Below are 11,238 nucleotides of genomic sequence, written 5' to 3'. Positions count from 1 at the left end.
TAATATCACATCGTTTCTCGTCTTCTAACATCAATAGATTAACAAATAAGTCATATGCACCGTGTTCTTGAGAAGATGACACCCGATTGTGTTCTTTATTCCTAAGCAACCGATCTACCATCACTCTCATTTTACCCTAAAACGAAAATAATTAAAAATCCGACCTACTATGAGTATTATTTACCTAGATGACCCACTTTCTCAAGTTTATTTTCGTCATCTAACAGTTGTCCCTCGCGGTACACAACTATTGTTTTTCTTTTCTTTCTTCAGCTTATCTAAGTTTATTTTGGCAATTTGATTTGACTTAAATGACCCACTTTCATGCGGTGTAGGATTTTTTTTTCTTTTATTTATTGAGTTTTTTTGTTACTAAATTAGATTCAAAATAACAAAATGGTTTTGCGAATTGTTCTATTAGTAGACAAATTAACTGTTCTGTAATTAATAGTTTTGTTATTAAGAGCATTGCTACATGGTACGAAAGATATTAAACAAAATTTGACAACAATTCAAAACCACTTACCGTACAAGGATAATATGGTAATAGAGTAAATAAGTGTTGGGTAAACTATTAGTTACACGTTTAAAGCACTGCAATTCTTATTTTTTTCGTCAAACTGGCATCATACTGCACAGCATTTGCCATCGACAAAACATAATATTTCTAATATGTTGTTTGATCTAGTGGTAAAAAGACAGATCTTGAATTTGAGAAGTGCCGAGTTAGAGTCGCCACTAATGCATTTAGAGGGAGATAAATGTAAATAGATTAATAAGTACTTTTAAGTAAGGGTGTAATGGTTCGTTTTGGATCAGTTTTTGGTCAAAACAATGTCTGAACCAATGAAATTTTTATCGGTTCGATCTGTTCGATTTTTGCAGTTTTTCAAAAAAGAAACCGAACCAAACTAGTCAGTTTGGATCAGTTCGGTTGATCATTTTGTTTGAAAATACAATTAAAAAAAAATCATATTTTCACAAATTTGTATTTCATGCATACAACATACTCAAATATTTCATAGAACTTTGTTTTCCATGTTCTCCATTTTTCATAATACTTTGTATAACTAACCTGAAAAAACTAACAAGAGATTAATCCCAACGACTGTGACGAACGATGGATTAGGTGTGAGTGACTGACGCCTAGTGTTGTTTTTTAGAAGAAACGAAATAGACTATGAGTGATGAGATGAGATGATGATGGGAGAAAGTGAATGAATTAAGGAGTATTTTATGTTGGACTTTAATATTGAGCTTAATCATAAGCGTGTGTGAGGAGGGATAATATTACTAAAACGGGAAGTGAGGTTAACATCAGTTTGGTTCATCGGTTCTTTGGATTTCAAAATTAAAAACCGAGAATCGAACCAAACTAGATCGGTTTATGTTGGTTCGGTTCGGTTTTCAACCGAACCAAATAAAGGTCGGATACTTTTCGGTTTGGTTCAGTTTGAATTTTTGGTTTCTTCGGTTTTCTCCGAACCACTAACACTCCTGCTTTTAAGCCCGAATAACTTCCCTGCATTGGATTGGGGCATACAACCCAGTTTTGACACCTAGGCCAAACTAGTACTTGCTAATTTTTCTTAGTTTCTCTTAAGAATCGTAGTTAGCAAGTAATAGGAAGAATTCATCACGTGGAGTACCTAACAAGTAGTAATTTATCCAACGTATTTGAGATGAATTTGAAGCCCACCAGCCCAAACTCAAACTCAGAAATGGCAGCCAAGGAGATTGGAAACCCTAACATTACTCTCTTTTTCATCTTCTAACCTTCTTGTCAGAGATTCTCTTCAAATGTCACCGTCGTCGCTACAAACTCTTCACTTTGATCTCATAACAGAAATTATATGCAGACTCCCGGTGAAATCCCTCATGAAATTCAAGTGCGTCTGCAAACCCTGGAATGCCCTAATTTCTGCCGATCGCAAATTTGCTAGGAAACACCTTCGCTGCATGTCGTCAACCATGAACCATAGTCTCATTCAACAATCCGAGAACAATCCATCCGACTTCTCTATTTATCCTCTGCGAACATTCTTCACCAGTTGCACCACCATCGACGCCACAGAGATCACATTCCCTCTCCATGGTGAAAACTATTTTGATGATCGTATTAGCATAGTTGCCTTTTGCGACGGAATCTTTTGTTTAACTGTGGGGCCTTACCGTGAAAGCATCGCTGTTTTGTGGAACCCTTCCATTCGAAAATATAACATATTGCCCCCTTTGGAAGAAAATCAACGCTTCAGGGATACATATGTTCACACCGTGTATGGCTACACCGTATATGGCTTTGGCTATGATAATATAAGGGATAATTACAAAGTTGTTGCTGTTACTTTTTATAATTGTAATAGTAGTGGTATTTTCAAAACTCAAACTCAAGTCAAGGTTCATACTTTTGGTACTACTTCTTGGAGATTGATAGATGAGTTTCCTTCTGGAAGTTTCGGTGAATTTTCAGTTCGACCAGGAAAATTTGTAAGTGGCACAATTAATTGGTTGGTATTTAAACATAATTCAACTTTGTGCTCCATTGTTTCTCTTGATTTGGGGACAGAGTCCTATCAAGAGATTTTGCAGCCTGATTATGGAGAAGAAACGGTAGAAAGGATTAGGACCTTGGGGGTTTTGAGGGATTGCTTGAGCCTTATTAGTGGACAAGATATTTGGCTTATGAAGGAATATGGAAATAGAAACTCTTGGACTAAATTTGCAACTGTTCCTCAAGGTTCTTCTTTTAATCGTGAAATACTTTATACTACTGAGGATGATGAAGTGCTGCTGGAGATTATAATGCACTTGTCCAGGTCGAAGTTGATGGTTTACGATTCCACAAATGATACTTTGAAGAGTCTTGATATTAAGACCAATGGCAATGGGAGGCTCTCGATCTATGTTGAGAGTTTGATATCGCCTTGTTCTTAATGTTAGTATGTACATATTTTGTTATACCATCTGTGCATTATATTCAACTGCAACTTAATGTCAAACTGCAGTTCATGCTGTGTGTGTTATGTATTTTTTCTAATCAATGGTAACCTGTGAAGCAAGGACACTCGGTCAACTAGGTGTGTCGCGATGTCGGACATGTGTCGGTGTCCTAGACCGACACCTATGATTACATTAAGTATGTTATTTTCTTAAATTATTTTGTGTCTTTGTCGTGTCTGGTATCCGTGTCTGTGTCCTTGCTTCATAGATGGTAACTTAACACGATCGTTGTTAAATTGTTGTGTTTATTACTAATCTCTATATCCTTATACCGATTTGTTTAGTTGGTCCATTTTATGTCAAAGTTAGGAAGGCTCAAAAATGCAATTCGTAAGATCTTATTAATAAGTTATTATTCACTCTGAAAAAACTGTGTTTGCCAATTTTGTTCACCATTTAAATCCAAGGTAACGTGAGAAATTAAAAGTTCAATTTACCATTGTGGAATATGGGAGACATATAAACTGAGCCAGTGCAAACTTAAGGAGTAATTGTTCACACAAATAACATAAATGTTGAAGAGTTTGTTTTATTAACAAATATGATTTTATTCAGGCTTAATTGGATTAATTTGAGGGTTGAAACTTGAGATACCAAAACCTAAATTGTCTTTGGCACGCAGAGGGGAATTCATTATTCTTCCTTTCATCACTACACAATATTTGTGAATTTCTTATAGTTTATAAAATTCTTGCTGATGTGTGACAAGTGAGTGTGATGTATTAAATAAGAAATACTCTTTCTTGATTTTTTTTTCTTCTTGAAAGTTCCATTTGAGTTTCTTTTAATTGCAGGTTGTGAAGGAGCCCTTTGAAGCAACTTTTTGTAATAGGAAATGCTGTTGTTTTTCCTTTGATGCAACTTTTATTTTGAGCCTTGGAGGCTATAACTTATTTCCTTTTTTGATTTATGATATGTTTGAATATTAGATATGTTACTTTGAGCCATGGAGGCTACAACTTATTTGCTACTTGAATTATATTATGTTTAAAGTGTTAGTAGCAAATAACTTTGATGATTAGTAATGAATATGTTTAATTTTGTGCATTCTTTGATGTTTTAGTTTCCATATGTGTAGTGCTTGTATTGTTTTCCTATAGAATTTGACGTAGTGACCATACCGTTACCCGCGTCACGTTATAGCGTTTTAGGGGTCAGATGCTACACTACGCTATCTGCTACCGGCTGCATAGGTTTAAATTGGAGCAGCACGACTCATTCAATCAATTAAAACAATACCACAATGTCATCGTAATGTTTGATGAGGAATGGCGAATAAGAAACAAGAAGTATGCACAACAATTTCACACTTGGTGTAATCTTCATTTCTAGCATAGTTGCTTATATGAAAGATGGAAGAAAAAAAATTACCGAAGCTAACAAAATTATAAGCCATTTGTTTGTAAAATTGTAATGTAGCAGTTTAGAAAATCCACATATTAGTTTATGTTGTATATGTAGAACATATTTCAGTTGGAACACATTTGGCTAATACTTGCATTTACCATTTCTTTTACTATAAGAAAAATGAAAATTGTTTATAGATGTTCTTACTACTAAGAGCCTATGACTAATAATACTTCTAAAATCAGTTTTCTACTATTATTACTATTGACAGCATCAACGACGAGCTTCAAATCCAAAGAGAAATCCATGCTACCACTACAAGAAATTTGACCTGTAGTGACAGATAAAAACCGTCACTATAGGCTATTGCTCCGTAGCTAAAGGTCGCAAAAACATTTACCCACGACCACTTTGGCCGTGCAGTTTACTCAACGAATGGCAACGGAATTTTGTCCGTATGTCATTGCTAGGTGGCCGTCACTATATGTTTTAGACCTTTACCTACGGATAAACTGTAGGTATTTCTATGAAATCCAATGAAAATATAAAAGACCTTTACCTACGGTTTGACTGTCACTAAAAGTATTGATTTTTAAAAAAAATAAAAATTCATTCCACCAAAAATTCTAAAAATTAAATAATTCATAAAATTACCTATAAAATTAGTTTACACCATAAATTCTAAAAAATAAATACTTCATAAATTGTAGAATATAAAACTGAAGTCAGTAAAATCATGTTAAGTTAATTCAATAATGAAGAATTATGAATAGCAGAAAATAATTATTTGTCTCTCTACATTGATAAGAAGCTGAGAACCGTACATTGTAACTAAACTAAGAAATTAATTTATTCTTCTCTAAACAAAACCAATCAATTCTTCAAAATTCCAATGTGATCTTGAAGGCCACCATCCAATCACACCAGGTGGCTTCCCTTGAGCATCACGCAGACGCCAGAATTCTATCTTGACAGAATTCCTACAAATAATGGTAACATGAGAAAATGAATTCAATACCTGATATTTAACATACTTAGGACAAAATGTTAGGTACCTGGAGAATTCCCTTGGTTGTGAAGTCAAATCCAGTTGAAAGATGTCCACTGCCATCAATCCATTTGATTATTCGTTGCCTATGGCTATCTGCAAAAAGTAAAAAATAAGTGAGCTAAGTGTACAATGCAAAAGAAGTATTGAAAGGGTAATGTATTCACATACTTAGCAACCAAAAAGTATTCATTTATTTCATGAATGAGAATTTTAAGCATACCTTGGTTATAGTCCAAAGTAGAACCGTTGTAGTTGCAAACATCCAAATACTCCCCGACAGATAACAGTGGTTGTGCTCCTTCAATATAGTCTTTAACATATTTTGGTGAATAGCTACAAATGACAGAATTGAGAGGTGTAAAACTATAGCTCCTGAATATATAAAGTAAGAAGCCAAAAGGAAAACAATCAATTTTCAAAAGGTGTAGCACATCTTACCCTTTGCATAATCAAAACGAAAATCCTGAAAGCCCACATTATGGCAAAGCCACTGAAGCCATCCTATGATATCCTTTCTCACAAAATCTTGAGTGTGGTCGATATGGGGAAACCCGTGGAAAATGGCCCCAGTGTTTCGATTAACCTGAAATGAACAACGCAAAGATACAACAAGAGGAACACAGGATGTGGAATAGCCTTTTGTAACTGTTCTTACTGTTACTAAGAAGGCAAAAAATATAATGTGATGGAGGAAGACTCATATTATCCATTAGAAGTTCAAGCAGTCCACAGTCTATTAAAATTTATAAGAGAGACCAGTAAGGTATAGTAAGAAGAAAAACAATGTAGTAGTGAGAGCACACCTATAAAAGAAAACGAGCTCTCCGATAGTATCCCAAACCGGCCCAAATACTTCCTGCACAGAAATCAAAACAAATGCTTGCTTTTAAATTTTATAACTTGAATGTGGAACTAAACTAATAATCTTAAGGCAATATACTACACAATAGCATAATATCAGACTTACATTTGAGAGAGATATCTATTAATAATTGACTAGTAAAAGATTGGGGAGGGGAAGCCAAGACAGAACTATCATTATATTGACAAAGAAAAGAGCAACAAGCTTATTGATGGCCTCAGATCAACAAGAACCAGGTGATTATCACTACCACCAGAAACCAGTTTATATCCATGCTCAACCAAGTAGTTAGCAAGAGCTCTACAGTTAGCAACCACCTGCACAATGATAGGTTTGGGACATTACTATGTGCTTTATGTCAAACTCTAACCAATGATGAAAAGGGACATTACTATACCTGGTTTTGGTAATTTTTAAAATCTGGAGATTGAGCATACTTCAAGCAAACTGCTAGTCCTCCAATTGTGTGGTTACGAGAACCCCCCCTAAAAAAATTCTTCACTATATTAAAATCACAAACTAGGATGGTAAAGAAGGTAAATGAATCTGACTCAATATATTGGTACATAGGATTCATGCACTTTCTCAATCAGAATAGTTAAAAGAGAACTAATTAGAGGATATTCCAAATTTACCTGTAGACCAGGAAAAATAGCATTGTTAATGGCAGACTCCAGATCAACTCCATGCACAACATCTTTCTTGAAGAATATCATACCACCTCTTTCTTTCTTGGAGAATTTACAGTGAGGAAATTCATTTGGCCAAAATTACAGTGAATTTTCTTCTTATAATCCAAGTAAGGTTCAAGTTATTAGTTACAAGGAAACTATACTTAAGCAAGTTAGTAGATAGTATACCTTTCATGAAATTTTACACAGTTCCTTACTCTAAATAAATATATCTTACAATTGTTGAAGCTGCCTTTTCAGTCACAATGCTGCCGTCTTTTCGAGTTCGGGTTTCAATATAAATTTCAGCTCGAGAAGGTTGCACTCCTATAGCCTTCGTTGTCTAAAATTTGTAATAAGGACAGTAAGCATTCTATTTGCAAAACAACCTAGTTGAAAATACTAATACAAGTCATACAAAGAAACATACCATCTCATGAATTAGCCTCGGAAGATTCTTGGTTCCCATACAAGTCATACAAAGAAACATACCATTTTCGGATGAGTTAGCAAAAGCAAAATTCAGAAAACTTAAAACCCCTCTAATGTACTCCTCCTTAGTTATAGATTTATTTGATATCCAACTCTTATCCATTGATAAAACAGGAGAGAGTCGAGCCGTGAGCTCTACACCTTATTTATGAGCCAATAAGGCTTATAAAACCCAAAAATCTCTCGAGGTTTCTTAGCTAGCTATTTATAAATTCAACAGTAATACTTCATGAAAAATCAGTTGCACTACATAATCATACCAAGTATTTTAATCTATTTATCCAAAAGGGTCATAGTCCACTTACGGTTGAGTGCTAAATCTGTATTCTGTATAACAAAGCTGGTTTGCCGTGATCCTCGTAGACTATGACAGACACAGAACAACAACCAGAGATGTTCCAAAAAATCTTTCGAAGACTTGACTTCTATACAAATCTTCTTAGCAACCTGCAATAGAAATGTACAAAGTTATATGACAACATTAGCAACCTACTTTAGCTTTTGATATTGATGGAGCTGGAGGACAGCAATCTATTTCTATTGCCTGTAGCACATACTTTCCTACTGCATTCATATTTCGAAAACACACATAAACATGATTTCAAATTGCATACCGCATCAAGTGATACAGTAATGATATTACGGTTGAGGTAATGTATTTTTGCAACCTTATGAGACCGCAATTGCAGACTATATCACTTACAAACGATTGGATATTTGAAGACACAATACTGATTCCTCTATACATGTTTGAATTAAAGTCTACGGTCATATACAATCCAAACTAAAGAAGGAACCAGATGAGTGGAACCATGTAGTATACCTATAGGTATGTGAAGGCCCAATACTGATTCCTTTATACATGTTTGAATTAATGTTAACACAATTCTGCGAAAATCCTGTTCAAAAACACATTCACATTCTAATGTTAACACAATTATGCAAAAAAAGCATATCTCAGTTATCCTAATGTTATCATAATTCTCAATTATCCTAGTGTTAACATAATTCTACCAAAATCCAGCTCAAAAACACATGCACATAAACTGATTTCAAAATTCTACCAAAATCAAGTTCAAAAACACATACAAATAAACTGATTTCAAATTTTTTCCCAAAATCCAGTTCAAAAACACATGCACATAAACTTATTCCAAAATCCAGTTCAAAAACACATACACATGAACTGATTTCAAAATTTTCCCAAAATCTAGTTCAAAAACACATCTACGTATACTAATTTCAAGAATAACAACACTATACCTAGTTACCACATTCATATCAAAAATTAAAACAAAGAGAACGAAAATTACTCACAGCGATTGAAAATGATCCAGAGCTTGAGAACATAAGCGATTGAAAATATGAAGAACATAAGCGATTGAAAATTACACACGCACATAAGCGACTGAAAATTACACACGCACATAAGCGATTGAAAATGATTGATGTAGTTTGTGAGCTTGAGATCAATGGAAAACGATTTGAAGACGACTGAAAACGATTGAAAATGATTGAAAATCGATTTGAAGATCTCTAAATCGATTTGAACAAAATATGAAGAACAAAATCGATTTGAAAATCGATTCAGAGCTTGTTTGAGAAGATTGTTGAGGTGAGATTGATGAGGTTTGTGAGGTTTGAGATCAATGGAGTTTGTGAGATTTGAGATAGATGTGTGATTTAAGATTGATGAGCGTGATAGAGAAAAAGCGATTATGAGTTTGATAGAGAAAAAGTGATTTTGAGTTTGTGAGATTTGAGATTGATGAGCGTTGTGAATGGTAGTGAAAAAAAATTCCACTCTATTCGTAAGAAATATAACAATAATAATTATATAATAATATAATAGAAATAATAAACAAAATAAAATGGTTTTAATGACGGTTTTTCATATGTCCGTTGGTAAAACTACCCCGCTTTGGAAAATGGCCGTAGGGACAGGGCACTTTTCTTGTAGTGTACCCAATCCTAACTCAGCCACCCACTGCAGCCCTTATCAAAGTCCTAATCGAACACAACGGTGCAAACCATGTTGTTTTAACAAGCATGTAACCCCCGTCAGCAGTACTGTCATGCTTGTTCCAAACTCTATTATTATGTGCGAACCATATTGACCATAGCACCCCGTCAATATTTTTTTATGCATGTATATTGGTAAATTTGGAAGTGTATAATGTGACTAATAGTAAATTATGAAGTGTAAAATGTGACTAAATTTTTGATTAGCCTCCGTTGCTTAAGTAAATGCACGAAGAGTTCCGAAATCATATACCTCCCTGCTCCTTTGGGCATGCCATTCATTCCCATGACAGCCATCTAATTCGGAAATCCCATACCCTCCCACCAAAAAGCGTTAAACATTTCTCAATATCTTCTATGATGGAATTCGGAATAACATAAATACTCATTACGAATGTCGGTATTGCTTGAAGAACTGCTTCTATCATTACCTCCTTGCCTGCCCTAGATAGAGCTCACCCCCTCTAAGAATTTATTTTATATTGATGTAAGAGAACGTTGCTTTGTAGTATCTCAAATCATCTTAGGGACTAGCAGCGGTGGCCCTGAGGGTGGACGGGAGGGGCGGTAGCCTAGGACACCAAAATTATTATTTTTACTTAGTAGTTAATACTATATAGATATATTTCTTTTTAATTCGCTTTGATTAACTTTATTGAAAATATATTTTTAGAAAACTATGATTATAAATGAGTTTTTGTAACAAAAAATGCAAGAAGAATAATATTAGAATAATTAAAAGGGCACAATTTTATTGTTTCGCCCAGAGCAAAATCTTGGGACCGGCCCTGGTGGTGACTAGTGTCACGACCCAACTTCTAGCGGTGACCGGCACACAGACCACTGATACATGAAGTCTGGCCAGCCTAAAGAAGAGAACTTGACAAATAGCTTTTGAATAAATAGTACACTGTGAAACCGAAACTTACTAGAATTTTTGACAGAGTATCTTATATATCTTTAACACTTTCAAAAATCAGAACCCTGTTTACAATTTACAAACATATGCCACCAAGCAGAATTTGAAGGACTACATATCTAAGGTTTGTACATTCCAAAATAAAAGTATTCCTAGACTCGAATAGCTGCAGATACACATATGACTCAAGATATACATATACAAAAGAGTAGATCATCAAGGAGCAGAAGCCTACCTAAAGAGTGACATTGCATGATCTTTAATCTTCTAGAAACTTACACAGTTGACTGCAAATCTGAAGAAAAAAAATATAAGATGATGGGGTAAGTCACAAAGACTTAGTGAGCAGACAACAACCACTACCAACTAGAAGGGAAACACACAAGAGCACGATTATTTTCTTTTCTCAAAATTTAATGTCAATTTACAAATCTAATAGCCGTATAAAATTCTAATAATCCACAACCGTTTATACGCATGAAAATCCACACTTTGTAAATATTTCCAATCAAATAGGAATACTTCAACGAAAATCCAACATCGTAAATACATGAAAATAAAATTACAAGCCTTTAAAAAATAAATTGCCGAAAATCATAATAAAAGCCTTTAAAGAAAATATAGAAAACTCCAATTAGTGAAAATAATCAAAATAGGTGAATCGAGAACTAGCTCCATCTCGTTGATAGCTCTTTCCTACTAAGAGTGGCCTCTCTCCTAGTGGTAGCTTCATCTAACGGATAGCTCTTTTCTCTCGACTCAAAACAAAATGTTTTTAAATTATAGTCAACTCAATTTAGTAAAAATAATCAAAATAGGTGAATTGAGAACTAGCTCCATCTCGTTGATAGCCCTCTCCTCCTAATGGTGGCCT

The 11,238-nt window shown here is 34.4% G+C and overlaps 1 protein-coding gene and 1 long non-coding RNA gene across 3 annotated transcripts; one reads left to right on the top strand and one right to left on the bottom strand.

Moving 5' to 3' along the window:
- Positions 1 to 1,800: 1,800 nt before the first annotated feature.
- LOC25495846 (F-box/kelch-repeat protein At3g23880) lies at positions 1,801 to 2,934 on the top strand. The gene has a single exon (XM_013596097.2). The coding sequence runs from the start codon at positions 1,801 to 1,803 to the stop codon at positions 2,932 to 2,934; it is 1,134 nt and encodes a 377-aa protein (XP_013451551.2).
- A 2,267-nt stretch (positions 2,935 to 5,201) lies between these two features.
- LOC120580879 (uncharacterized) lies at positions 5,202 to 9,195 on the bottom strand. 2 transcript variants are annotated; one of them, XR_005646646.1, is made up of 9 exons: positions 8,741 to 9,195; positions 7,362 to 7,870; positions 6,896 to 7,274; positions 6,658 to 6,745; positions 6,202 to 6,577; positions 5,837 to 5,981; positions 5,619 to 5,731; positions 5,403 to 5,491; positions 5,202 to 5,327 (listed from the first exon to the last, which is right to left on the bottom strand). It is a non-coding gene; the product is annotated as an uncharacterized lncRNA (long non-coding RNA). The 2 variants fall into 2 exon arrangements; XR_005646647.1 differs by lacking the exon at positions 8,741 to 9,195 and adding an exon at positions 8,247 to 8,365.
- Positions 9,196 to 11,238: the final 2,043 nt, after the last annotated feature.

Source organism: Medicago truncatula, chromosome 6 (assembly GCF_003473485.1).
Source record: "Medicago truncatula cultivar Jemalong A17 chromosome 6, MtrunA17r5.0-ANR, whole genome shotgun sequence".
Lineage (NCBI taxonomy): Eukaryota > Viridiplantae > Streptophyta > Magnoliopsida > Fabales > Fabaceae > Medicago > Medicago truncatula.
This window is presented reverse-complemented; position numbering and strand designations above follow the sequence as displayed.